Source organism: Lissotriton vulgaris, chromosome 2_1 (genome assembly GCF_964263255.1).
Source record: "Lissotriton vulgaris chromosome 2_1, aLisVul1.2, whole genome shotgun sequence".
Taxonomy (NCBI): Eukaryota; Metazoa; Chordata; class Amphibia; order Caudata; family Salamandridae; genus Lissotriton; species Lissotriton vulgaris.
Genome location: NC_141687.1, coordinates 1,289,228,077 through 1,289,255,347, shown reverse-complemented (window position 1 = coordinate 1,289,255,347; position 27,271 = coordinate 1,289,228,077). Strand labels below are relative to the sequence as shown.

General features: G+C 48.2%; 1 protein-coding gene across 1 annotated transcript in view; it reads right to left on the bottom strand.

The window, feature by feature from the left end:
* Nucleotides 1–27,271, bottom strand: part of LOC147732519 (carotenoid-cleaving dioxygenase, mitochondrial-like) — an 816,482-nt gene that overhangs the window by 30,412 nt on the left and 758,799 nt on the right. Inside the window, exon 9 of the mRNA XM_086958818.1 lies at nt 6,119–6,256. Coding sequence (XP_086814944.1) covers nt 6,119–6,256 — 138 coding nt within the window. The remainder of the gene's footprint in view (nt 1–6,118; nt 6,257–27,271) is intronic.

Sequence of the window (27,271 nt, the reverse complement as noted above, 5' to 3'; positions counted from 1 at the left end):
CCTTATGTATTTTTGGCAGGGTATAAAAGTAAGGAATTTTAGAATCAGACGTGATCAGAAAATCTACCTCCTTTTTGGATAGCCATACATTTGTTTCAGCTTCTGTTACCATACTCATGATCTCAGTTTTGAGCCTAGGTGTAGGGTCGGTCTGTATAGGGGTGTAGTATCTGGTATTATTCAGCTGACGCCTACACTCCTGATCATAATCATCAGTGCATTGGATCATTGTGGCTCCCCCTTTGTCTGCCATTTTTATAGTGATGCTAGTGTCCTCAGCTAGGGATTTGACCGCTGCTTGTTCTATTTTCAAAAGGTTACTGAACGTGCGGGTATATGTGATCCCATCTAGCTCTTTTATGACTGCTTTCTCAAAAGTCAGTACTTTTGGGGGGACCATCCCGTTGGTAGGCGTGAAAGTTGAGGGGTTCTTCAGTCCTGAGTCATGGTTTTCTTCTGGAGGGGTGTCATTAAAGAACGCTTTTAGGCGGATCTTTCTGAATAGTGCTTGGATTTCACAATTATCTCTGAAACTGTCAGTTCTCGGAGTGGGCACAAAGCCCATCCCTTTCTCCAGGACCCTAGTTTCAATGTCTGTTAGTGTTCTCCCGGATAAGTTAACCACCAGGGTGATCAATTCCTTTTCCCCTTGGTTCTGCCCCTGTTCTCCCCCTGTGGGGTGGTTTGGTCCTGCCATTGCACCACTTTGGAGTTTCCTCTGTTGCCCCCTCTTCCTCTGCCCCAACCTCTTCCTAAAAAAGGGGGTTCTCAAAAGGATAGTATTGTGGGGGGCATTGGAGGAATTATGCTTACCCCTTCTTGATCAATATTACAGCAATGCAGAGTCTGGGTGTATCCGGGGTACTACAGCTGAAGCAATAATGGCACTCATCCCCAAGGAAGGAAAGGACCATACTTACCCTAAAAACTACAGGATGATATTGTTCATCAACTTAAACAGCAAAATATACACCAAAATCCTAGCTAAATGCCCTCTCTAATCAGCCCTTATCAAGTTGACTTTCTCAAAGCAAGACTTTCCTATGACATTATTATACTACTGGGGCACAACCCTAAATTAGCCAAGACCAAAACCTCCCCTGTGGCAGAGATAGACCTCGATGCTGAAACAGCATTCAATAAAGTTGCATGGCCATTTCTGAAAACTACCATGTCATGCTTCAATATGGGTGAGCCCTTTATACAGATGACTATGGCCCTCTATTCAAACCCCTGTGTTAAAATAAGAACCAATGGGGGTACTATCCGACTCGTATCCACTTAAACAAGGCACCAGACAGGGATGTCCAAAGTCCCCATCGTTATTCCTCCTAGCAATAGAACCACTTTTATTGTCCCTCAACAAGAGCAGTAATTCGATCGGTCTAAGCGCAGATAGCTAATATTTCGAAATGGCAGCCTATGCAGATGACATTTTGATAGTGACCAATCACGACGATATAGTTATACCTGAAATTATTACCAAAACTGAAGACTATAAATTAATATTGGGTTAACTGGGTTAATTGGGTTATTGAACTCAACAAATTCGTCTGGAACTCTAAAAAAAAACACAACTCCCTGAAAAAACTCAGTTTGGCTAAAATTCTAGGAGGTGCCAACTTAGCTGACCTTAAGAAATACCAAATTGTCTTCTTGGCAGCCCATGCCTCAAAATGATTAGATAATGCTCTAGAATTTATACCCCATGGCTATCCCTTGAAAGGTCACTCATCTATCCCTGCCATCTCTTTAAACTAAATTCAAGGATCACTATATCTTTAACAACCATATTTTGAATCATACTAGGATGTCTCTTACATCTGGACTCCCGCTTCTCTTAGGTGAAATGTAGGCACTCCCTAGGGGCCTTAATTTGGCATTATAAGGGCATTCCAATCAAATATAATCTTTCCATAGGAGACACCTTTGCGAGCAGAGGGCATCTCTGCTGTCGGTGACCTTGGCTCTAAACAACACCCCTGTCATTCTCCGACATCAAACAAAAATACGACATCAGCCCCATCGACTTTTACGATTTCCTTAAACTAAAAGCAGCCAATGCCAAGCACAAAGCTATCTATCCCATTTAAAGATGCCTCACTGCCTAAGCTCCTCACAGTGATTAAGAAAGGTGGTTATGTTGCTTCCAATATATATGCTAAACCAGACCCCTAACCACTGCACTGTACAACCCTCCCCATCAGAGGTGAAGTTCAGATTGGACTGAAGATGGACACCGACCCGCCGTCTTCAACTGGGTAAGATTGAGGACAGCCCCATTTCATAAGAAGATAACACCCAATCTTGCCTAAACTAAATTGCATATCCTGCACAGAACATTCTGGATCCCACACCATTTGGCCCCTCTGAGTCTTATGGAAAACAGCAACTGCTCGAGTTGCAACTCTGAAAATGCTGACCTACGCTTATGCTATATGAATGCCCCTCACTTTGTTCATTCTGGAATAACATGACGTTATGACATCTTTCACACTAAACCTGCTCGGAACTTCTCATTTGCCATTTTTGCCCCTTCAGTCCACTACATACAACAGGCATTCGGAGAGATGAATGTCTGCGCCGGACCTAATGTTTACTCTGGCCCATAAAACTATCTTATCATCCTGGAGTGAATTAGGCAATGCCTCGAGTAATGCCTGGATATATCAGGGGTGCTCACTCAATTTTGCCTGCCCAATATCCCTGGATCTCGGCCAAAAAGCTCTGTGGAATAACCTGGACCACTACTTGGAGTTAGTCAACCCCCATAGTGCCCTCGCACCTGTGGTGTCTTCCAATAAAATCCAAGATAATCTGGACTGTGTAGCATCTACCAAGACTATAACTGATACCCCACCTGTCAATTGATACTTGCCATTCTACTTTGTTCTGGCTTGCATTTGCCTTTATTGTTCACTGCCACAACCCCTCTCTCGCTCCCCTATCTCTTTTCTTTTGTTTCCCACCTTAGCAGTTTGGTAAACGCAAGACGTATTCGCCTCATTGGGCACTTTGTTGCCAGTCTCCTTTCGACTTTATAATCGCATTGAAACACTTGTTTAAGAGTTACCATTGATAACGCTCTTACCTTATGTATATTTGCCAACTGCTTGTTTTGGTATTCGAATTACAAGAACTATTTTCAAAATAAAAAAAACAGCTTTTAGCATGAGTGCACATGTTTTACAGGCTAATGAAATAATTAAAGAAGTCGACCTAAACAGCAGCGCTGTCATACATTTTTGTCCTAGAGATCCGTTCACCACTGGACCAGCAGGTGACAGTGGCAGTTGTTCTGTCCTATTTAGGTCAAGGTGACCATCAGTGATGGATCAGCCATGTGTACAGCAATCAAACTAGTTTCGAAAACCAAGGCGAACCCCCCCCCCGCATTACAGGGTCGTTTTTTTTTACTGGATAAACTCCCAGCTTGGTAGCTGCAACCAATATGTATAGTTTTGATAATGTCATTTAGCCATGTTGTACAGCAGCGTGGCTGTTGTGTAGCAACGCTAAAAGAATACGTGGCAGGTACAGGTAAGAGCGGTAGGGCACAGGGGGGGAAGTTGATATACTACGGGATAGGGAAAATAATTAAGTAAATAAAACCACTTACCTCGCGCTTGCTGCATCCAAGGGCGAGAGCAAGGTAAGTGGTTTTATTTATTTATTTATTTATCCCCTATCCTGTCATATGTTGACCCCCCCTGCACCACCTCTCTTACCTGTACTGGCCACGCCTGGCTAAAAGTTAGTGGTGGGCACAGAGTAGAGTGGCATCGAGGAGAGTGGCATAGAGGAGAGTGGGGTAGACCAGTGTGGACTGGAGTAGTGTAGAGTAGCATGGAGTAGAGTAGGGTAGAGTGGAGTGGAATAGGGTAGAGTTGCGTAGAATAAATGGAGTGGTGTACAGTAGAGTGCACAGAGTGGAGTAGAGTACAGTGTCTTAGAGGCGAGTGTCTTAGAGAAGGGTGGCGTAGAGTGGAGCGGCGTAGATTACCGTGGTGTAAGGTAGAGTGGGGTTGATTAAAATGGAGTACAGTGTCGCAGATTAGTGGTGTAGAATAGAGTGGCATAAAGTAGAGTGGAATGGAGTACAGTGGAATAGAGTGGAGTGGCATAGAGTGGAATTGTGTGGAGTAGCGTACAGTAGAGTTGCGTGTAGTGGATTGGCATAGAGTTTAGTTGTGTGGCATACAGTTGTGTGGCATAGACTGGCATAGGGTTGAGGGGCATGGGGTAGATTGTATAGAGTGGAATGAAAGAGTGAAGTGGCATAAAGTAGAGTGGCATAAAGTGGTGTTGAGTGGCGTGGACTATAGGGGTATGCAGTGGTGTAGAGTGGCATAGAGTGGAGTGCCTTAGAGTAGAGTGACAAATATCAGAGTGCCATAGAGTAGAATGGAGTAGAGCGAATTGGAGTGGCAAAGAGTGTGGTGGCGCAGACTGGAGTGGTGTAGAGTGGGGTGGCATACAGTGGCACATAATGGGATGGAGCAGAGTGGTGTGCAGCAGAGTGGTGTATAGTGGCATAGAGTAGAGTGGAGTGTAGTGGCATAGAGTTGAGTGGCGTGGAGTAGAGTGGTGTAGAGTGAAATTGTGTAGAGAGGAGTGGCATAAAGTAGATGAGTGGTGTATAGTACAGTGAATTACAGTAAAGTGACGTGGAGTGAAGTGGCGCAGAGAGTAGTGGCATACAGTGGAGTGGCATTGAGTGGAGTGGCGTAAAGTAGGGTGGTGTAGAGTGGAGTGATGTAGAGTGGCATAGTATGGAGTGTAATGGCATAGAGTAGAGTGCTAAGGACTACAGTGATGTCAAGCAGAGTGGCGTGAAGTAGAGAAGCGTACAGTGGGGTGGAGTTGAGTGGCATTGAGTGGTGAAGACTAGAGTGGTGTGAAGTGGCACAGAGTAGATGTTAGTGTGTTAGAGTAGAATATAATGGCACAGAGTAGAGTGGTGTTGAGTACAGGGGATTGGCACAGGGTGCTGTAGAGTGTCTTTGCGTTGCGTATCTTTGCATTGAGTGGCGTTGTGTTGCGTGGGGTGGCGTCGAGTTAACGGTGTGGAGTGAAGTGACGTAGACTAGAATGGAGTGAAGTGGCATAGATTATAGTGGAGCAGCGTGGAGTAAACAAAACATATTGCAGCAGAGCGCATGCGCTGTGTAGTCGAAACATAAAACTTATGCTGTGTGAGCAAAAACAAAAAAAGAACCGTCTTGGCATTCAGCTCTGGTTTCAGTGCATCTGCTGAACCGGGCAGACAGGGATTTCTACTGTAGCCTGAGGCCCAACTCCCAAAAGAGCTGGCACGCCTCTAGCCACATGTTAAATGCGCTCCTAATGTACTTACACGTACCTACTGATCTCCGGTGATGATATCTTTCAAATAAACAAACACAGTTAAATCATATGTGACGCCTACATTATGCGTACATTAAATCATCTTTTGAGTCACAAAAACGTACATACCACTGCAAATGTATGTATTCTTTTTTTCCTTCATATGCAAAATATTCTCGTTTAAAAAAAACAATTACATGAAAACTGGCATTGTTTAGAGCACTTTATCACACTCCTTACTTCTCTATTGACTGAAAAGTGCAAAACGTTTAGGTAAAAGCATTACAAATGTTGGTGAATACCCAAAAAGTCACAATTTTGTGGGTGGTCACCACAGTGGAAATCCTACCACCCATAGCGAACGGCAACGTCTCTCACCACCCACCCTCAATAATGCTGGCAGAAATCTGGCAGACTTTTTCGTGGGTAAATTGCTTGTAAACAGAAAATCTGCAATTACTGGTTATGTATATCAGGGTTTTTTGTGAGTTGTTTAAGTTCGGCATGTCTAATGAAGCCCTAGCTGGATGGAAAGTTTCACAGCCTCTGTTTTTTTTTTCATTTATCCCATGAGATGTACTGTGACAGTGACTAGCATTTCTGGCTGTCACATAATTGCTTTCCCGAGGAATCACCCAACTTAGGTGGCCTGTAAACAATTGTAGGTAAGTGACGTGTCACTGTCCCGGAAGTGCTGTCGATATAGAATGAATTAAAAATATATAATTGAACATTTTCAGTAAAATACATATGCAGGAAGGTACGCTCTTACCGTGGCATCATCTTTCTTCACAGCCTTCGCTGTAGAGTAGGACAAGGGGTTGAGATCGGTTCCTGCTGGAGCGGTCACATCCACGGCCAGGGGCAGGACAAACCTTCGAGGAAAGCTTTTCGCCACAATGTTATAAGTCTGAAAAACACATAAAGATTGAGAGACATGGTGTATCATCCTAGTTCATGTCCATTCCTAAGTCCTAAACGCCACAGACAAGCTAAAACAAGCATTAGCAATGCAATAGGTCTCGCATTTGGAGTAATTTAAGCTATTGGCATTGGATATGACAATACCTTTTATTTATGTTTTTCAAAGCAACTCATATGTAAAAGGCATTTTGTCATTTCTAAGGCCAACAGCTCAAACTCTCGCAAATGCAAGACCACTTTAATGGTGGCTGTGCCCCTTTCTTTAAACTCTGCTCGCCATGGCCAGGTTACAGCGAGCAACGTCTAAAGAAAGGGGCGTGGCCAACATAAAGCGAAAGGGCGGTATGAGGCGCTTTCACCCAAAAAGAAATAAATTAACAAAGGTTCTGTAGCGCTGCCGCTAAAGTGTAAGCGGACCACGCTGTAAATTAAATAAATAAATAAATAAGTGTGGCGGCTAAAGGGATGTGAACCGCGCTGTAAATTAAATATTTACAACAAGGGGTGGTGAGGGACAGAGTCTCTGAATTAAGCAGAAAGCTCTCACCCAGTCAAGAGATCAGGGCTAGATCCAACACCGTTTTTTAGCTCACTGCACCATCCCAGTTTCAGAACCTGGCTGTATGCAAATTAGTCTGTTCCTGTCCCAGTGCATGATGGGAACAGGGCAAACCAAACTACAAAAGCCAATTCTTACACTGGGAAGGAAACAAGCTCCCGGGGACGGGTTTCTGGCATTACAGCCGTCTTCAGCCCGGTTTGCTTGAATCCTGATGGTGCAATGAGCAAGGGTCTCACATCTGAGAATACCCTTCCACGCTTAGGGTGGACAAAAATATTTACAACAAGGGGTGGTGAGGGACAGAGTCTCTGAATTAAGCAGAAAGCTCTCACCCAGTCAAGAGATCAGGGCTAGATCCAACACCGTTTTTTAGCTCACTGCACCATCCCAGTTTCAGAACCTGGCTGTATGCAAATTAGTCTGTTCCTGTCCCAGTGCATGATGGGAACAGGGCAAACCAAACTACAAAAGCCAATTCTTACACTGGGAAGGAAACAAGCTCCCGGGGACCGGTTTCTGGCATTACAGCCGTCTTCGGCCCGGTTTGCTTGAATCCTGATGGTGCAATGAGCAAAGGTCTCACATCTGAGAATACCCTTCCACGCTTAGGGTGGACAAAAATATTTACAACAAGGGGTGGTGAGGGACAGAGTCTCTGAATTAAGCAGAAAGCTCTCACCCAGTCAAGAGATCAGGGCTAGATCCAACACCGTTATTTATCTCACTGCCCCATCCCAGCTCAGAACTTGGCTATATGCAAATTAGTCTGTCCCTGGCCCAGTGCATCATGGGAACAGGGCAGACTAAACTACCAAGCCAATTCTTCACCAGAAAGGAGACAAGCTACCGGGGACCGGTTTCTGGCATTTCAGCCGTCTTCGGCCCGGCTTGCTTGAATCCTGATGGAGCAGTGAGAAAGGGACTCATGTCTGAGTATACCCTGCAACACCTATAGTGGCCAAAAACGATTCAGAAAAGGGGGTGGTGATGAACAGAGTGTCTGAATTAAGCAGACCACTCTTACCCAGTCCAAAGATCAGGGCTTGATCCATCACCGTTATTTATCTCACTGCCCCATCCCAGCTCAGAACCTGGCTATATGCAAATCAGTCTGTCCCTGGCCACTATAGGTGTGGCAGGGTATACTCAGACATGAGTCCCTTTCTCACTGCTCCATCAGGATTCAAGCAAGCCGGGCCGAAGACGGCTGAAATGCCAGAAACCGGTCCCCGGTAGCTTGTCTCCTTTCTGGTGAAGAATTGGCTTGGTAGTTTAGTCTGCCCTGTTCCCATGATGCACTGGGCCAGGGACAGACTAATTTGCTTATAGCCAAGTTCTGAGCTGGGATGGGGCAGTGAGATAAATAACGGTGATGGATCAAGCCCTGATCTTTGGACTGGGTAAGAGTGGTCTGCTTAATTCAGACACTCTGTTCATCACCACCCCCTTTTCTGAATCGTTTTTGGCCACTATAGGTGTGGCAGGGTATACTCAGACATGAGTCCCTTTCTCACTGCTCCATCAGGATTCAAGCAAGCCGGGCCGAAGACGGCTGAAATGCCAGAAACCGGTCCCCGGTAGCTTGTCTCCTTTCTGGTGAAGAATTGGCTTGGTAGTTTAGTCTGCCCTGTTCCCATGATGCACTGGGCCAGGGACAGACTAATTTGCATATAGCCAAGTTCTGAGCTGGGATGGGGCAGTGAGATAAATAACGGTGATGGATCAAGCCCTGATCTTTGGACTGGGTAAGAGTGGTCTGCTTAATTCAGACACTCTGTTCATCACCACCCCCTTTTCTGAATCGTTTTTGGCCACTATAGGTGTGGCAGGGTATACTCAGACATGAGTCCCTTTCTCACTGCTCCATCAGGATTCAAGCAAGCCGGGCCGAAGACGGCTGAAATGCCAGAAACCGGTCCCCGGTAGCTTGTCTCCTTTCTGGTGAAGAATTGGCTTGGTAGTTTAGTCTGCCCTGTTCCCATGATGCACTGGGCCAGGGACAGACTAATTTGCATATAGCCAAGTTCTGAGCTGGGATGGGGCAGTGAGATAAATAACGGTGATGGATCAAGCCCTGATCTTTGGACTGGGTAAGAGTGGTCTGCTTAATTCAGACACTCTGTTCATCACCACCCCCTTTTCTGAATCGTTTTTGGCCACTATAGGTGTGGCAGGGTATACTCAGACATGAGTCCCTTTCTCACTGCTCCATCAGGATTCAAGCAAGCCGGGCCGAAGACGGCTGAAATGCCAGAAACCGGTCCCCGGTAGCTTGTCTCCTTTCTGGTGAAGAATTGGCTTGGTAGTTTAGTCTGCCCTGTTCCCATGATGCACTGGGCCAGGGACAGACTAATTTGCATATAGCCAAGTTCTGAGCTGGGATGGGGCAGTGAGATAAATAACGGTGATGGATCAAGCCCTGATCTTTGGACTGGGTAAGAGTGGTCTGCTTAATTCAGACACTCTGTTCATCACCACCCCCTTTTCTGAATCGTAAATTAAATAGGCGCGGCCGCTAAAGTGAAAGCGGTCCGCGCCATAAATTAAATAAATAAATAAGCGTGGCCGCTATAGTTAAAGTGGAACGCGCTGTAAACTAAATAAATACATTACTAATAACAATATAAAGTGGGCAGCGTGCTGCAACGTCGTGGGTGGAATAGGGGAAGATCATTAAAGAAAATACTATTCACCGACTACATAAAACAGACCGTGTAACAACACAAGTAAAAAGTCCAGTCCTTATGGAAGGTTACAAATGAAGACAAGGCAGTACCAAGGAAGGACTACTAAGCCTATTCACGAATGAAAAACAATGATTTTGAAAGGACAGTAACAGGAGCCAATTGAAAAGATGGGCTGGAAATGGGCGGAGCTTCCATTTCATACCTCAATAAGGCATACCTCGCAGAGCAACGCATGCGCTGCCCAGGCTCGATCTAAAAACATATCTGTGGATTAGAATGTGGCCTGGATAATTACTGGTGGTTGAAATTAATAAAAACCTTCAATCCTTCACTTTTTGTGCTCGTTGAAGACACTTTAACTAAGAGGGCCGGCCCGAGGTGTTGGTACTGACCTTGCTGCACCCTTGAAATCAAGTACACAAGGGAAGTATTGCATGATCAAGGGCGCCAGAGACATATGCGGGCAGACTGGACCCGTCCAGACCTGCAGCTAGCTGTGGACACATTGTTTGAATTTTCGCGGGCTTCCCACAGGATGCAATCATTGGTTAGCCTGGGGTCCAGAGGGATCACCTGGGTGGTCGTCAGGAGCAGTAGTAAAGGATAAAACAACAAGTTGCATACTTTCGGTAGTGCTCTTTCCTGTAGAGACTATCTAGCTGCAGATTCCTCACCTTTTGAATATTCTTCAGGCATCAGACTGGATTCTGAAACTTTTCAGCATACCTCTGTGTGCCGGTAATTGGGGCAGTGCGACTCTACACTAACTTTGTTAAAGTCCATACAAGACATGTGGAGTATATACAGGCACCTCTCTCGTGCGCTGAGGTCACTTGTTTTCCACAGTGTCCACGGTCCTAGGTGCAGAGCCCTAAAAGCAAACTGGTTTGACCAATGTACAGCTCTAGAGTGTAGACCTGGGATCTTACTAATGGATAGAGTCAAACCACAGAACGTGGGGAATTCGTTAGGAATCTGCGGTTAGATAGAGTCTCTACCAGAAAGAGCATTTCCGAAGGTAAGTAACTTCTTCTTCTGATACAGACTTCTAGTCACAGATTCCACAGGTTCTGAATAGATACCAAAGCAATACCTATTTGTAGGTGAGTCAGTGGATGGACTCAAACCAGAAAGTCCTACAGGACAGACTGGGCGAAATGGCCCTCTCAGCAAACCTGACTGTCCAGGCAATAATGGTTTGTGAACTTATGGAGCAACACCCATGTAGCCGGCAGGCGAATGTCAAGGACAGGGACTAAGTGTGCCAAAGTGGTGGTAGCAGCTTTTGCTCTGGTAGAATGAGCATGCAGTCCTACTGGATGCTGCTGTTTAGCCAACGTGTAGCAGATTTAAATTTAGAGCACAATCTAGCTGGAGATGGTTGACTTCTGCACAACTTTTCCTTTTTTCACTCCACAGAACCCCACAAAGAACTGATCGTCCACCCTGTGTTCAGTGGTACAATATATGTATAGGCTCAGCACTCTCTTGGGGTCCAAATGGTGGAGTCTCACCTCCTCCTTAGAAGGGTGAGGCGGAGCACAGAACGCCAGGAGGGTGATGTTCTGACCAACGTGGGATGGAGACACAAGTTCAAGCATGAAGGATGTATGTGTCTGCAAAAACCAACTTGTCAGGGATGTGGGTGGTATACGGTGGCTTGACATTGAGGGCTGATCCGGCAATTGCAAAAAAGCCGAAAGAGCTGACAGGTAGCCTTCAACTGTGCACAGAGCAAAGCCTTGCTGGGCAAGGGACAAAATAAATAACAAAATGTCAGATACCTTTTCCTGGAGGGGGTCTATCTGCTGTGTACCAAGTCAAACTCTGTCCCAATGACAGGTATATACAGATTTTGTCGAGGGATGCCTGGTTGCCAAGATGACATCAATAACCTCTGTAGGAAGGTCGAAGCTGTAGAGCTGCTGTCCAAGCTGATGTCCAAGCATGAAGGCCCAGATGCAGAACGCTGCCCCCTTGCTGCAACAGCAGATCATCCTAGATGGACAGCCTGATGGGACGACAGATGCTCATGCCCAGGAGTTCTGATACTATACTCTCTCTGCTCAATCCGGAGGCACTAGGATGACTTGAACCCGGTCGGTCTTGATCTTCGTGAGAACTTGGGGCAGGAGTGGTATCAACAGAAAGGCATGAGTCCTGAGGTCCAGTCGAGGCAGAAGGCATCTCTAAGCGAGAGACACCTTGAAAACTCCAAAGTGCAGAATTGCTCACATTGTGCGTTTTCAGCAGTGATGAACAGATCGAGCCAAGGTTCACCACAGTCATGGAAGAGAAATTGTGTCAATTTGTGTAACGGACAGCTGATCTTGTCTGCCCTGGCATTCAACTATCCTACCAGGGAAAATTACTTGGTAGTTCAGCCATTTCCATAAGCGCATTTCTTCGCACAGGGTATGTGACCCACCCATCCTGTTTGCTGCTGTACCACATGGCAGTGGTGCTATCCGTGAGCACCTGTGCCAGCCTCCCCTTGATGAATCGATGGAAGGCTTTCAATGCCAAGAGGATGGCCCTCAGCTCCAGGAGTTTGATATGGAGCTAGGATTCCGCTGGAGCTCAGAGGCCTCTGATCTCCACCTTCCCAGATGGTCCCCCCAACCCAAAAGTGATGCATCAGTCACCACTGTCAGCTCTCAGCTCTGAATGGGGAAAGGAGAGGAGTATACCACTAATCCAATATCAGTCCGTAATGACCAGTGCTGATCCTTTACAGTCTCCCTCGAAATCTGAACAGGGTCGGAAAGGTACCTTGGGTGTTGGGGCCACTGAGACCTCAGATCCCATTGCAGAGCCCGTATATGCCACATGGCGTGCTTGACCAGCAGGAAGCAATCAATTCCAAAAGCCTCAGTCGACCTTACTGAAATTCAGGACTTAGGCTAAAAAATAAGGATCATAGCCAGAATGTCCTGAACTATTTCTCCCAATGAAAGGCACAACACTGAATAGCTCCAATTAAAGGGAGTGTCCGAGAGTCAGGTGTGACTTTGGCCTGCTGATAATGAACCCCAAAGATGATAGGAGGTCCTCCGTAGTTTGGCAAAGGTTTACGGCTTCCTGGGGGCAAGCCCATTTTCAATAGCCATTCATTGAGATAGGAGAAGTTTAGCCCCGACCTCTGAAGGTGAGCTGCCACCACTGCTATCACACCCGGGGGCACTGGTGAGACCAAAGAGAAGCAAACTGAAAGTGCTTCTGCCCCACCACGAATTACAGATAGTGCCATGGGCCTGCAGGAAGAATATATGGAAATAGGCATCCTGCAGGTCCAGCACCACAATCCAGTTTCCAGAGTCGAGGGCAGACAAGACCTGGAATGTTTCCATATGGAGGAAGGCGTTGAGAGGGCACAGGTCTAAGATAGGATGAAGGCCACGGTCCTTCTTGGGCACAAGAAAGTAGCAGGGATTACGACCATGTCCTACCTCTGGCATGGGCACCCTCACAATAGCTCCTTTGGCCAAAAAGGCTTCTACTTCCGCCTTCAAAATGGAAAGAAAGTCCTCTGATAGCCACTGGGTGGACAGTGGAAGGTGTGGCGGTGTTAGAATGAAAGACAGGGCATACCCTAGCCGAACAATTTGCAGTACTACCCGGTCTGCTGTTATGGCATGCCAATTCGACAAGAATCATTGGATCCTTCCTCCCCCCAGGTGGCTGTGCTCCAATAAGGCCATTCTAAAGGAATTAACAGGTAGGGCTGTGGAGGAGGGTGGTGTCCTGGGCGGCCTGTTGACCTTGACAGTGGGGTTGGTGGGCACCATTGCCTCAGCTGTGAAACAGCTGGGTGCCTTGTGGTGGCTATATTGTCTGGTGGCATGGGGTACCTCTACGCTACAGCCACAAAAGCCAGGGAAGAAAAGCCCTGGGAGCATACTGTGGCCCTGGTCTCATTGCCCCGCTCATGAGGACAATCTGCCTTGCCCTCAAACAGGTGAGTCTCGCCAAACGGCATGTCTATGAGGGACGACTGAACGGGGGGATTGGCTATGACGGCAATGGAGGCAGAAGAGCCTGGGTAGAGCTCCGCAAGAGGCTCCCCAAAAAGGCTAAACACTGTCCTGCCAGAAGCCCTGACCTTCGATGCCAATCTCGCCCTGCCTGAATCCAGATTTGAGGCCCCTGACCGCGTGAGCCGATCGTTGAGCTGCTGCTGTGCGGAAAGCTCAGACTACGTGAGTCCACGGCTTGGCTCCTCCCACGAGGCCGGGAATGATGGCGCAGATTATGTGGGCCGCCTGAGCAGCATTGCGGTAGCCCTTCCTGCCGCCGCCTGTCCCAGCGGACACTGGAATGCCACAGAACGTTGCCAGAGCCGTCGCAGAGCATCTACCTGATGCCGCTGCTGGAACTTACTCGAGCGGGACGCTCGGGTGGGAGCTGCCTGGACTGGGGCTGCCCTCGCGGCACGATGGGCCGAGGAGCCGGCGCTGCCCTGCTGTGCCTCTGAACTGTGAGTAATACCGAGTGAGGACCGCTACCATGCTTTGCTGCCCCCCCCTCCGGAGTGATGGTCGTTCTGACCACATGCTACATACTACAGCTGACGCGGATACACCCCTGCCCCCTCGCTCTACCAGAGAGACTGCTGGCATCGATGTGAGAGTTGAGGGGCGGCGAGGAGGGCTTGTAGTGGGCGCCTGTCTCCACCAGTGATTGCTGTGCACCAGCTGGGAGGTCACCGAATTAATGACATTTGAGAGACCTGGTGCCATTTTGGGGAACGCTGCTTCTCTGCACATAGCGGATAAGGGACATCCGCCGCAGATCTGATTGCTGGTGCTCCCATGGGGGTGGTGCAGCTCTGTGCTAGGTGCGCCGCACTGTCAGCACTGAGCGGATCGCCCCGCGAATGAGCCTGGCTGATACTTGTGGGGGCCCATGTGAACTGTACCACCGAACACCGATTGCTCCTGGCAGGGGCGGCTTCACAGGACGGATTGTGTGGCACGGATATAGTGCCCGCCCCAGAGCACACATCCGGATTTGGTGAGAGCTGCCCATGGTTCTTGATCGCTACTTGTGAGGATGCCTCTCCATGAAGTGCTGGGCGGACGCATTGCGGTGAGGGCACCAGCGGGAGGGCGTGGTGACCTGTGATGACGCCCTACGCTGCGGAACACCTGCTGTCAGTACCTCATTGGCTTTGATATGCTGCAAGTCGCGAGATTTCGCACCGGGACCATATTGAGTAAGAGGCGGTGTTTGTGAGCGTACTCTGCGCCACATGTCGGGTGGAACCCGCGCACAGGCTGGGACGTGAGGAGCGCAGGCACCTCCGCCCGCTACCAAGACCAAGCCACACAAGATGGCGAAACAGGGACACGGGGACCAAACCGTGAGCAAACTAGATGCCGTGCCGCTGTGGTTGAGAGGCAGGAGGACACTATCAACCAAACCCGCACCGCCTTAGAGTCCAAAATCGACAAGGTGGCCATCGATCTTACCCACCTACATGTGGATCACCGAAAGCTGGTGGATCGCACCACTATATTAGAAACCACTCTCACCGATGTTAAACCGCAAGTGGCTCAAACGGATAAGCATGTGCAGAACTTATTGAACCGAGTGGAAGTTCTGGAGGAGAAGACCGAGGATGCTGAAGGACGGGCATGGCGAAACAATGTGCGCATAGTGGGTGTGCCGGAGAACTGGGAAGGAAAGTAGCCTGCTTTTCACGTGGAAAATTGGCTCAGAGACCTGCTACCTGAGGGAACCATATCCCCCCACTTTGTCATAGAACATGCGCACAGAGTCCCGGCGAGAACCCCTCCCACAGGCTCGAATCCGTGGCCTCTACTCATACGACTTCTCAACTACAGTTAAAGGGAATCCATTCTGCACAAAACCAGGAAGCTGCAAGAGGTCCAAATTGACAACCATAAAGTAATGTTTTTTCCGGACTATACCATACAGGTGCAGACGAAGAGGTTTTCCTTCATGGCGGTGAAGAGGCGTGTTCGGCAAAGCAACCTGAAATACTCACTACTCTTTTCAGCGTGCCTGCAAGTGGTCGCAGATGACAAAACGCATTTCTTTGCCACATCGGAAGAAGCGGAGGACTGGATGGACACCTTTGCTGCCACAGGGCCTCATGATTCTGCCGCAACAGCGACACTGCCGAAACCGAGGGTCCCCTTTCGTCAACGTCGGAGAGAGCAGAGGGCTGCAAGGGAAAGGATGCCATCTTCACCTAATGTGGGGCCGCACATGGACCTGATCCTCAGTGGACAGCGAGAGGCTCTCCAGGCGGTAGCGGAAATCAGCGGCTACTTGATGGCCGAGGAAGCTTCCAACTCCAGCCAGCATGAACAGACCAGAGATGACGATTGCAAATATGGCCTGTAGCTCTCACAAGACTCAAATGGGCAACCGGATGTCACCCACAAACGGCTTATAATATAGTATGAGTGCTGTGGGACTTTATCGCTGCCTCCACTCTAATTAGAGGTACCGTGGGATGTTTGGCGGAGAGCGCTGTTGTCTGTTGACCTGATACAAGTAGGAGTCATTTTTCTTTTTTTGAAAGATATGTTTATTGCGGAAAGCATAGAAGGCATGATCAAACAAATCTACTGACAGGCACTGATAAACGTGAGGAACCAAGCCATCTCATAGGGGAGGACACAGCCATTTAGCCTACATCCCGACAAGTAGGAGTCATTGACTGGACTTTTCATGCCAGCACGGGACAGGCCGGTCAATTTGATCTGGGCTGGGAGGGAGGGTTCAATTACATATTTTGCCTCTGACATTTATATCTTTGCCCACATCGGAGATTTTCCTCCCCCTCCGACAAACCCCTCAGAGGTAACAGCTAACTACCCTCCTCTCTCCAGTTTTAAATCTGTCTCCCTGCAACAAACTAGTAAGGCAATTCGGGCCTGTAAATCAGGAGCGCCCACTGACTCCTGTCCCCCTATCATTTTACATCACCTGATAGAGGCAGTTAACCCATACATTAATGTCATTATTAATGAATCCCTCGAATCCGGGCTTGTACCGGATGACTGGAAGAAGGCTACCGTAAAACCCTTGTTGAAAAAGCAGAACAAATCGCCAACGGACCTGACCAACATGCGCCCCATCTCCTTACTTCCTGTCCTTGGCAAAATCACGGAGCATTTAGTACATGAGGAGCTTAAAACATTTGCAGAGGCACATAACATCTTGCACCCTCAACAATCGGGTTTTCGCTCCGGTCACTCCACCGAAACAGCCTTGATCGAACTTGCTGATTCCATCAAATTCCTGCAGGATGAGGGTAAGCAAGCTGTCCTCATCCTGCTCGACCTCACAGCAGCGTTCGACACTATCTCGCATGCCATCTTAATAAATAGAATGCGAGAGATTGGCGTGACAGACACAGCCTTGGCCTGGATTTCATCTTTCCTATCTAATAGGTCTCAGACTGTGTCCCTCGGTCCCTATCTATCCTGCAAAAAACTCATCACATCTGGAGTGCCCCAGGGGTCCATATTAAGTCCTCTATTTTTTAACATCTATATGGCACCCCTCCTAGCTGTGATAGAATCACATGGGATTCTTGTCACGTCTTATGCTGACGACACTCAATTGGTCGTCACCATTGACAAACAGTGGACTGACGCAGACCTCCGGTTCAAAAACTGTCTCTCTGATGTTTTTAAATGGCTGAATACTAACCACCTAAGATGCAACAGCGCCAAGACAGAAATCATCCCACTGGGTAAAAATCTGTCTTTTTGTCCGAAAGACTGGTGGCCCTTAGGATCAGAAGCCCCTCCCAGCGCAGTACCATCAGCCCGGAACCTAGGCGTGCAATTCGATTCATCTCTCTCCTTCGATGACCACGTTAGGATTACTGCCGGTCGCTGTTTTGGACAAATAAAATCTCTGAAGAAATTCTTCGATTTCCTTCCAATTGCAGCCAGAAAGTCAGTCGTGGTAGCCCTCATTCTTTCCCGACTTGACTACTGCAATGGTCTTATGGCCGGAGTGAAAAAATCTACCCTCAGAAAGCTGCAGAGCATACACCATGCAGCAGCCAGACTGGTTTTACAACTCCCTAGAAGGTCATCAGCATCTGCAGCACTAAATTCGCTGCACTGGCTGCCGTTGCATAAAAGAATCCTCTTTAAACTGCTCCTCACAGTTTTCAAAACCATGCAAAACACAGGGCCCCACTACTTTGCAAATCGTTTCACGCGCTATAATCCCCCGCGTTGCCTGAGATCCTCCGGGACAAATCTTGTCACAATCCCCAGATACAAATACAAGACTAAAGGTGGGAAATCTTTCACTGTTCTGGCAGCCAAAGCTTGGAACAACCTGCCTGCCAACCTTAGACTTATAGAAAACGAGAACAGTTTCAGAAAACTTCTCAAGACATGGGTCTACCAACAATCAGACTCCTCTGTCTTGGCTGCCATTTAGTTTCATTTTTTCATCACACTCCACTTTTTCAGTTATCCTCCGCAGCTTGCTCAGCGCCATGATGCTCCCTTGGGAGCGAACGTCTGCGCTTTACAAATACACATAAATATCAAATATCAAATATCAAACTGGGGAGTGACATTGTGTTACTGCAAACAAGTTATTCTCTTCCATGGAACTTAGCCTGAAGATGGGGAGCCTCTGTGAAATAGTTCACACGCATGGCAAACTATTGCACCGCAGATCGTAGCATACCACCCCTGATTGTATTGACTGTTGTCTCTATTGAAAGTTTGGTCGATTGCTAGTTGCATTTCCGCCCTTATGGAATTATTTAAGATATTGTTGTTGTTGGGTTTCTTTCAGAGATATCATTTATTGAATGCTAGATTATGAAACACACTATCCCACGATCTAGAAAGCTGGTTGACTCATACATTATCAAGATTTTTGTGCCACATATGTTTGTTGGGCTGCCAAGAACACATTACTTGCCAGTAGATTGCCCGCCAAGCGCTACCGCCGCCCAAAGATTAGGAGCCCTCGCCAGGAACCAGCCGTCCAGTGAGTGAAGACGGTCTGGGGGGGCTCCGGGTGTGTCCTGTTGGTGCCTGATCAAGGCACCGGGTCTGGACTGCAGTTAAGTGGGGCCCCTTTGTTCCTGTGTGAAGAGGGGGGGCGTCGGGGCACATTGCCGGGGCCCGCCCCCTCCAGTGGTGCTTGATGCATTTTTGGAGGCAGTTTCTGGAGGGGTAGAGCGGCCCCGGTTGGCAGAGGGGCCGCTCCCCTAGTGTGGCCCCATACTTGGTCTTGAGCCCACGAGACTCCCACGGGCATTGTGGTTTCAGAGCCCAAGGGGCTCCAACGTGTGGGGCATTTTCTGAGTCAGAGCTCACGAGGCTCCTACGATTCCGGGGGCATTTTAAAGGTAGAGCGGCCCCGGTTGGCAGCGGGCCGCTCCCCCCCCTGTGGTGGCATTGTTGTTTAGAGCCACGAGGCTCCTGAGGGCTCAGATGTTTTATCCCTAGAGCCTGCCAGGCTCCCACGCTGTTTTTATGCATGTATTGGTACTAGAGCTAGAGGGCTCCAAATCTGTGGCGCAATGTTCTAAGGGCTAGTGAGGGCCCATGCCGCAATTCTACTCCCAGCTGCCCAGCAAGTAGTGGGTAGCTGCTACGTTTAGGTTCTTCTTTCTAGGGACATGTACTTTTCATCTATAAGTGAGTCGCACTCCTTCATCCCTACTTTAGCCTTCCCCAGCTGCGCAGCACTTAGTGCCAGCTGGAGCGTTTAGGCCCTGTTCTTGTCCTCAGCTGTCCAGCAAATAGTGGGCAGCTGCTACGTTTAGGTTTTGGCGCAGTGGCGCACCCTGGACCTTAATGTGATTTATGTGCTATTATGATTCATGTGCTATTGCTTTTTGGGTGTTAGGAAATGTTCTGTGTATAGTATGTTTTGTGCACCCTGTTTTATGCCTCTAGATATGGTTTATGCATAGGAGGTTGTCTTACCTGTTTAGGTCTGTGTTGGGGAGATTATACTTCCCTGTGTGATTTACGCCCCTAGTGTAAGGTTTTACTTAGGTGGTGAGGGTCTAATGTAGTTAGACTGGTGGGATACTGTGTATGATGGATTTCATGGCACAGACTGTTGCAAGTGCAGTGATTATCAGTGTTTACTGACTGTACGTTCTATGACCTAATGTTACTTGTATGTTTTAGTTCACCTTTACCAAGTTCACTTTGTGATGATTCTGAAAGTGGTCCATGTGGCCCTGTCAGGTGTACATAATCCCTTGTAAATATTGCCCGTGCCAGTTGGCACAATGTACATACTCTGATTATGCTTCTGGTGTGTTGTGATAATACAAAGGCTATTTTTGATATAACCTTGTGTGGAGTTCCTTTTGTGGGGGGGCCTTGGATGTTGTTGCTGGTGAGTGCGTGCGCAAATGCTTTACACAAGATAAGCCGAGATAAGCCTGACTACTCGTGCCAAGCTACCAAGGGGGTGAGCAGGGGTTATCTTTGGCGGGTGACTTCCTTGCCCTGACTGGAGTGGTGGTTTCTGCCTGGTTTTGGCGCAAGCCTTAGCCAACCAGAAATCCCCATTTCTAACATTGGGATGCATTTGAGGTGGTGATTAGAAGCAATTGTCTTGGTGCACAAGCGGGTATGCAGAGACAACTAGAGGGTGAAACTCACAAGACTTGAAAGCAAATTACTTCGGAGAGAGGGTGAGGAGCTCAGAGGCCACGCGGCATCTCTGGTGCAGGATAGGGAAGAACATTTCAGACTGATGGAACGGCTCCGCCTTTTAAACTATGCGGTGCATTCGGCACAAACCCATCTCATGGGGGACAAACCGGTCAAACTACTGTCCTGGCTGATACGACAAGACGCAGTTACTACACCCTTGACGCCTATCAAGACCGCACGTGGTATCACTGTACATACACAACAGGGCATACATAATGCCTTTGTGGAACACTGTTCCGAAATGTACCAGACCCATTTGTGAGCGACAGGCGCAGACATTCAGGACTTTCTCTCCACCCTCGTATTACAGCGATTAGCGCCGAACCAGCAAGAGGAGCTAGAGGCTCCCATACTGCCGGAGGAAATTAAAGATAGCATTTTCTCCCTCTCTAACGGTAAAATTCCAGGTCCGGACGGACTGCTGGTTGAATTTTATGAAGCTTACCCAGATTTATTAATACCAGAATTGCAGCAGGTGTACGCGACGGCGCTGGATGACTCAGCGCTTACGCCTACGCAAAACGAGGCACTGCTGATCTCCCTTCCAAAACCAGACAGAGACCCTGAACTCCTGGGCTCCTACCTTCCGCTGGCTCTGTTGAATACAGTTTACAAGATATTCGCTTCCATCCTAGCTAAGAGACTAGCTCCATTTGTACAGACTCTAATCCACCATGATCAAAATGGATTTGTCCCAACCAAAAGTACCTCTCTCAATATATGTAGACTATTTAGAATACCGAAGTATGCCACGTTCGGGTTGTCTGGTGCTGGATCTGCAATAGGCCTTCGACTCATTGGAGTGGCCCTATCTTGCAGCGGTTCTGCGCAAGTATGAGTTTGGAGATAGATATCTGCAACCGGTGCAACTACTTTACCAGTGCCCTACTGTGCGGGTACGCACGGGTAGGCTCATTTCTGATGCAGTCCGAGTTCGAAGAGACACCAGACAGGGGTGCCCGCTATCCCCGCTGCTTTTCTCTCTCACCATGGAGCTTCTGGCGGCTCTGCTCCGAGAGAGCGGTCGGGAATGGGGCATTCCTCTAGGCGATGGACTCCACGCAGTGTCTCTATACGCAGGCGATCTGCTGTTATATATCAAAGATCTGCACGCTATACCTCCAGCTATATCTACACTGTTTCTCAAGTTTGAAGCAGTATCGGGCTTAGAGTGAACTGGGCTAAATCGGGTGTCTACTCGTTTCAAACTGATGTTATGGAAGCTGACGTAATTAGTATCGGAACTGCACTCACTTGGTATCCAACCACATTTAGATACCTAGGATTTTACGTATATAGGTCCCCAGCGGACATATTAGACGGTAACCTAGTGCGTGCTAAGGCACCGATACAGTTCTGGAAAACTCTCCCATTGAATGTCACGAGTCGTATTACATTAGTCAAAATGATAGTATTACCAAGACTATTGTATTATTTTGCAAACCTACCTGTGTATGTTCTGGTATGTATATTTCGGGAACTGGAAGGCTTGATTCGCGGACTAATTTGGAATACGGGAAGGCCCAGAATAGCGCTGCAGAAATTATATGCACCACCTGAGCAGGGAGGACTAGCGGTTCCTCATTTGGAGCTTTATTACCTAGCTGCCCAGCTACAATGGGCCACAAAGTGGCTGAGTGGAAGGAACTTTTCAGATACGGCGACTGAGTTGCTTCCGTGAGCAAAGTCCCAAATATACAGTTTGTTTTATCCACTGGCAAAATCTCCCCGCTCGAAACAGATACACATTGAGCTGGCTTATAGGTGTTTCCGGAGGAGCCTACAGCTCAATAAAGACGCGATCCCTTATGCCCCGATACTACCACTCGTTAGGAAGCCTAGATGCGGAGGCGCGGTGACAGACGTGGAGTTGTCGGCCTGGCATGAGGGTGAAGTTGAAACAATGGGGGACCCGTATGTGGATGGTAATCTTATGCCCTTTGCAACCCTGGCAACAGACAGTGGCATACCGGTGGGCCAGTTTCACCATCACATCCACCGCCACATCCACCGCCACATTTGGGGAGGGTGGGGCTGTGACACTCTCTGAATAAAAGTTTATTTGTTTAATGAGCTACCAACCAATCTCCATACAGGAGTGGCAACTGTAATTTCATACTGATGCCCCCGGCTCGTGATTTTTATGTTTTTTACGTTTCTTTGCTTTTCTTGCCATGTGCTAGCATTCCTGCGGCCTGACAGCTGAGCAGCACCTCGCTAATGCATTACCTGATTACTGTAAGTACTCTCGCATGTGGAATTTTGTACATCATCAAAGGCTTTCAAGGCCGGCCGGGCATGCTTTCACTTTCACGGCCGGCCGGCCGTGCAAAGTGCACTTCAAAGGCCGCTCTCCCTGCTCCGCCCGTGTCGCATTTCTCCTCCCCCCTCCCCACAGCAATGCCCTCCGTCTTGTTTCTTTCGAGGTAAGTGTTACAGACTGCACCCTTTATTTACAAAGCTTTACCTCGATAACTTTGTTTCCGCCATGTGTACGCCTGTTGTGTTTACCAATTAATTCGAAAGTATATATATTTTTTTCTGGGAGGGTCGTTTGAGAACTGCTCCGATGGCTTTTTCATTCCAGGTTTCTAATGCAATTCGCAACTGTAGTCGGGCGTTTTTGCTATACAATTAACACCTTTCATATGCTGTGGTCCTGTCCCCTGCTATTGCCCTACTGGCGCACTGTCATTGAGACGCTCACAACAGAGATGGGGAGACCTGCAAAAAATCTGGGCATTTGGTTTACGGAGGATCTCAGATTTGAGTATCACATCAAAAAACTCACCGGCACTTGTTTTGCCACTCTGAAAATGCTCCGCAAATTTTTCCCCCTGCTCCCCAGGGAGGCCAGAGAGTCGGTTGCCAGAGCACTCATACTGGCTCGCCTTGATTATGCGAATGCACTGTTTAGTGGCATTCCGGCATACCTGGTCAATCGCCTCCAAATTGTTCAGAATGCGGTTGTACGCCTATTATTTAACATCCCCAGGTGGAAGAGCGTTCGCACGGAGCTGCGCTCGCTTCACTGGCTTCCAGTAACACAACGCATTCGGTTTAAAGCCTTGGTGCTGGCGTTTCGCGCAATTCATGACCAAGGCCCCTCATATCTGAAGAGAAGATTCACTAAGTACATCCCGGCACGCACCCTGAGATCTGCCTCGTTGCTCAAACTGTCTCTTCCCCGCTTCAAACGCGCCAGACTGGGTGGTATGTCGTTGTCGGTGGTGGTGGCTCGGGCCTGGAATGCCCTCCCTTTCCATCTTCGCTCCATGCCGACAGTCACTGCTTTTAAAAAACATCTGAAAACCCACCTATTCACGAGTGCAGGTTAGGAGGATTCTCTTCTGTCTTGTTTTCTGCCGCTTTGATCCCTTCCCCGCGCCAGGATACTCACAAGTAACAGAGCGCGCTACAAAACGGTTTATAACATAACATAACATAACATAACATAACAAACTGCACTAGTACCCAAATACCTAACACGTGGGAGGTCTGTATACTGGGATTTTATATACGTAATAAAGCCAACAGAGTGAGCTCTAGATTTTGTGATCTGGGCCTAATACCTGCGAAGCGACTAATTACTAAAAGATGGACATAAGGATCTCCCCGAGACACTCAGCTGGAAAAAATCCCTAGAAGTATGGGTGCAAGCGGAAAGCACCGTCCTCCTTAGGGAGGAAACAGAGGGACTGCGCAAATACCCCATAGCACAATCCTGGGATGATATTCTAAAGGCCCTCATGCACCCTTGTGCTGCACCGCACACACCACCAGTGCAACAGGCAGATGACATTACTTGAGAGGCCATCATGCTATATTCAGCGCTGATATCTACCGCAACTTTCGGACTAACATACGATCACGCAGGCCTTAGTGACATTCCGTAGATACCTACTTAGCCATACGTAGTTCTGACATCTACATGTCCACAATCGCACTAGAAAATGCAATCCGCACACATTACACACAACCCGGCTCAGCCACAGCTTAATTTGGAAGGCTACTCACCTGAGTACCTTCAACTATTTCTGGTGCATGGTCCCCCCTCTTTTTCTTTCCTTTTCCTTTTCTCCGTTTTCCTCTTCCCCACTCTTTTCCTTTAATTGGAGTTCAAGTTTTTTCGAATCAAAAATAACAATAAAAGTTGATATCTAGCATTATTTCTTATGCACACACATTGCGCATGAAGAAATGCAACTTGAGTCACAGGAGGAGCCGGGAATGCAACGGACATCTCTCAGTCACCTGCTGTGACCACACACAGGCAGTTACTGATTTAGTGATGCACACATGGGCTACATATGTTGATAAGTAAATGGGGAGGATGGTGTACGTCTGCAATTAGAACCTATGATACGTTGTGCATGTGTAACGCTATGTGAGCTGAAGATGCAAACCTGGCTATATCACTTAGTGGAACCAGCTGACTTTATGTACACAGGCCCATGGCAACATTTCTCGTATTGTAAGTTGAATGTGAATAATAACGTGTTGCAACTGTATAAGAAAAGACAAAATGCAATAAAGATGTTTCACAAAAAAAAATGAGGGATGACTGAACATAACCCCCAAAAAACAGTGGACTGCAGCAAAACATGGCGTTGAATGGCGACACTGGGGCCAATGGCACATCCAAAGGAATCAGTGGTGTCCGAGCCACAATGAAATGTGAATTTAGCCGAGTCATGACTGTCCTGTATGGCCTGGGCACAGACAGGTTGGAGATCTTCAGGGGCCTATGGGAGGACTAGATCCACCAAATCCCAAAGGACGTGGAAATAGCACTCCAGTAGGCAACTGGCATTCACAGATTGAGGCACCATGCTGGTGGACCAGAAAACTTGTTTCCCAAACGTTTCCACCCTTTTTGACTCCAGATCAGAGAGAGTAGTCGGAAATGGGTAAGGGTTAGTTCTACTTGCAGATGCCTGCACCACTAAGCATTCACGGAAGGGGTGATGAGATAAAATCGTAGGGTGAGCCAGGCAGTGGAGTTGTGCAATCTGGTGGTTGACCGAGGTTGGGTGGAGGGCAGAGCAAGGTTTGGCCCATGCTCCCAATAAAGTATCCGCAAGGGCCTCATTAAAAGGCAAAAATGTCCAGAGGATGTTTACTTTGGCTGAAGGACTTCTGTGAGAACAATGGTCTTGACCTCAAGGTGGGGCGCTGGAGGCAGAGTTTAGACTGGCGTCAGAGGCAACCCTGTAGGGGGCTCAGAGGATCCAGCTGGTGCTGAAGGGTAAACCCGCCATCAGTAATCCAGGTGGAGAAATACTATCAATCAATCAATCAATCATTGCATTTATATAGCGCACTACTTACCCAGAGGGTCTCAAGGCGCTGGGGGGGGGGGGGGGGGGGGGATCTGCTACTGCTCGAACAACCAGGTCTTGAGTTGCTTCCTGACGGCGAGGTGGTCCTGGGTCAGGCGGAGGTGGGTGGGGAGGGAGTTCCATGTCTTGGCGGCAAGGTAGGAGAAGGACCGTCCCCCTGTGGTGGCTCTACGGATGCGGGGGACAGCGGTGAGGGCGTGGCTGGTCGATCGAAGCTGGCGTTTGGGAGCGTAGAAGTTGAGGCGGCTGTTGAGGTATCCTGGGCCTCAGCTCTGTGTGGCCCACTGGCATGCCAGAAGGAGTAAGCAAAGATCGTACGAATCTGAGCTTAGTCTTGCAGAACTTTTTGCTCTTTTTCAGAGTATAGGACGGATCCCGGGGACCCGGGGTAGTAGCAGAACAAGTTACAGGATTGGCTCCAAAGCCAAACAACTTCGAGAGCGAGATGTATGTGCCTTCTCAGGGGAGTGTGAGTGGATTTATAGGCCTAACTGGATTACTTGTTTTTTACTTTGCCTTATTCAAAGACGTAGATTGAGACGAAGACCGACCCCTGGAATAATTCCTGCGACTTCTGGATCTCAAACAGGATTATGTCCGTACTTTCGACTTGGACCAGTCTCGCCACAGAGTCTTCCAGTACTTGGCGATGTAGAATTTCACCTCGAGGTCTCAGACGGCCTTCGACTTTATCAACACAGAGTCACTGTAGGCCCTAGAGTCATGGATCGATCTAAGGCACAACAGGCAAATCTGATGAAGATCTATCACAGACATTTGTTTACAATAGTCCTTATGGGACTTAAAACCTGTTGTTTGGTAAGTGACTTGTCCCTTGCAAACTGTAAAACAATTTTTTGCTCGAGCTAAGGTCTCAAAGAAATCAGAGGTAGCTCTGGATCCACATCTGGTGACACCTAAAGAAAGGAGCTGATGTCAGTGTGCTGGAAAGGTGCCTATATAGGCCCCACACATCATTTCCGAAGCAGAACCGTGTCAGTGTGGAGTCCTACCGTTGTGCGGAGGCACTGCTGAAAAGTTTCTGGATCCACTCTGACACCTGAGAATTTTCAAAAAGTGAGGATTTTGCGACTAAAAATCTCTATCAAAAAAGGGCAACCTTACTATATCAGCCACCTTGCCACCTGGTTGCCCCTAATGATCACCGATGAGCCCTGTTTTTTTATTCTAGTCAAGGGTTTCTTTTCCTAGAAGGCTTTGTTGCTTTGTCCACCACCTGCTCTGCCCTGGGATAACTGTTGCCCACTGGATAGTCCTTCCATCAACTCACAGGACGACTACCTCACCTGGGGCTCCAGTGACAGTAGAAGCCACCATAGTTTCTGAGTCGAGCCTAGGCAGTGTGCATGCGCTGTCTTCGAGGCATGCTGTATTCAATCTTTAAAAACAAAACAGGTGATGGACCGAATGTGGATCAATGTCACACATTCATTCCAGTCAAAAGATCTGGGCCCAAATCCATCGTTTTTTTGCACTCCACACCACCCTGGGTTAGACAATGGCGATATGCAAATCAGCTCTGACCCTGTGCCCCATGGGAACAGTCCAGTCCGAACTACAAAAGCCATGTCCTTCCCAGAACGGAATCAAGCATCCGAGGACCGGACCGGTTTCGAGGTAACACCTCTCATCAGCCCGGCTAGCTTGACTCCAGTGGTGTGGAGTGCCTGGGACCCATGTCTGAGCATCCCC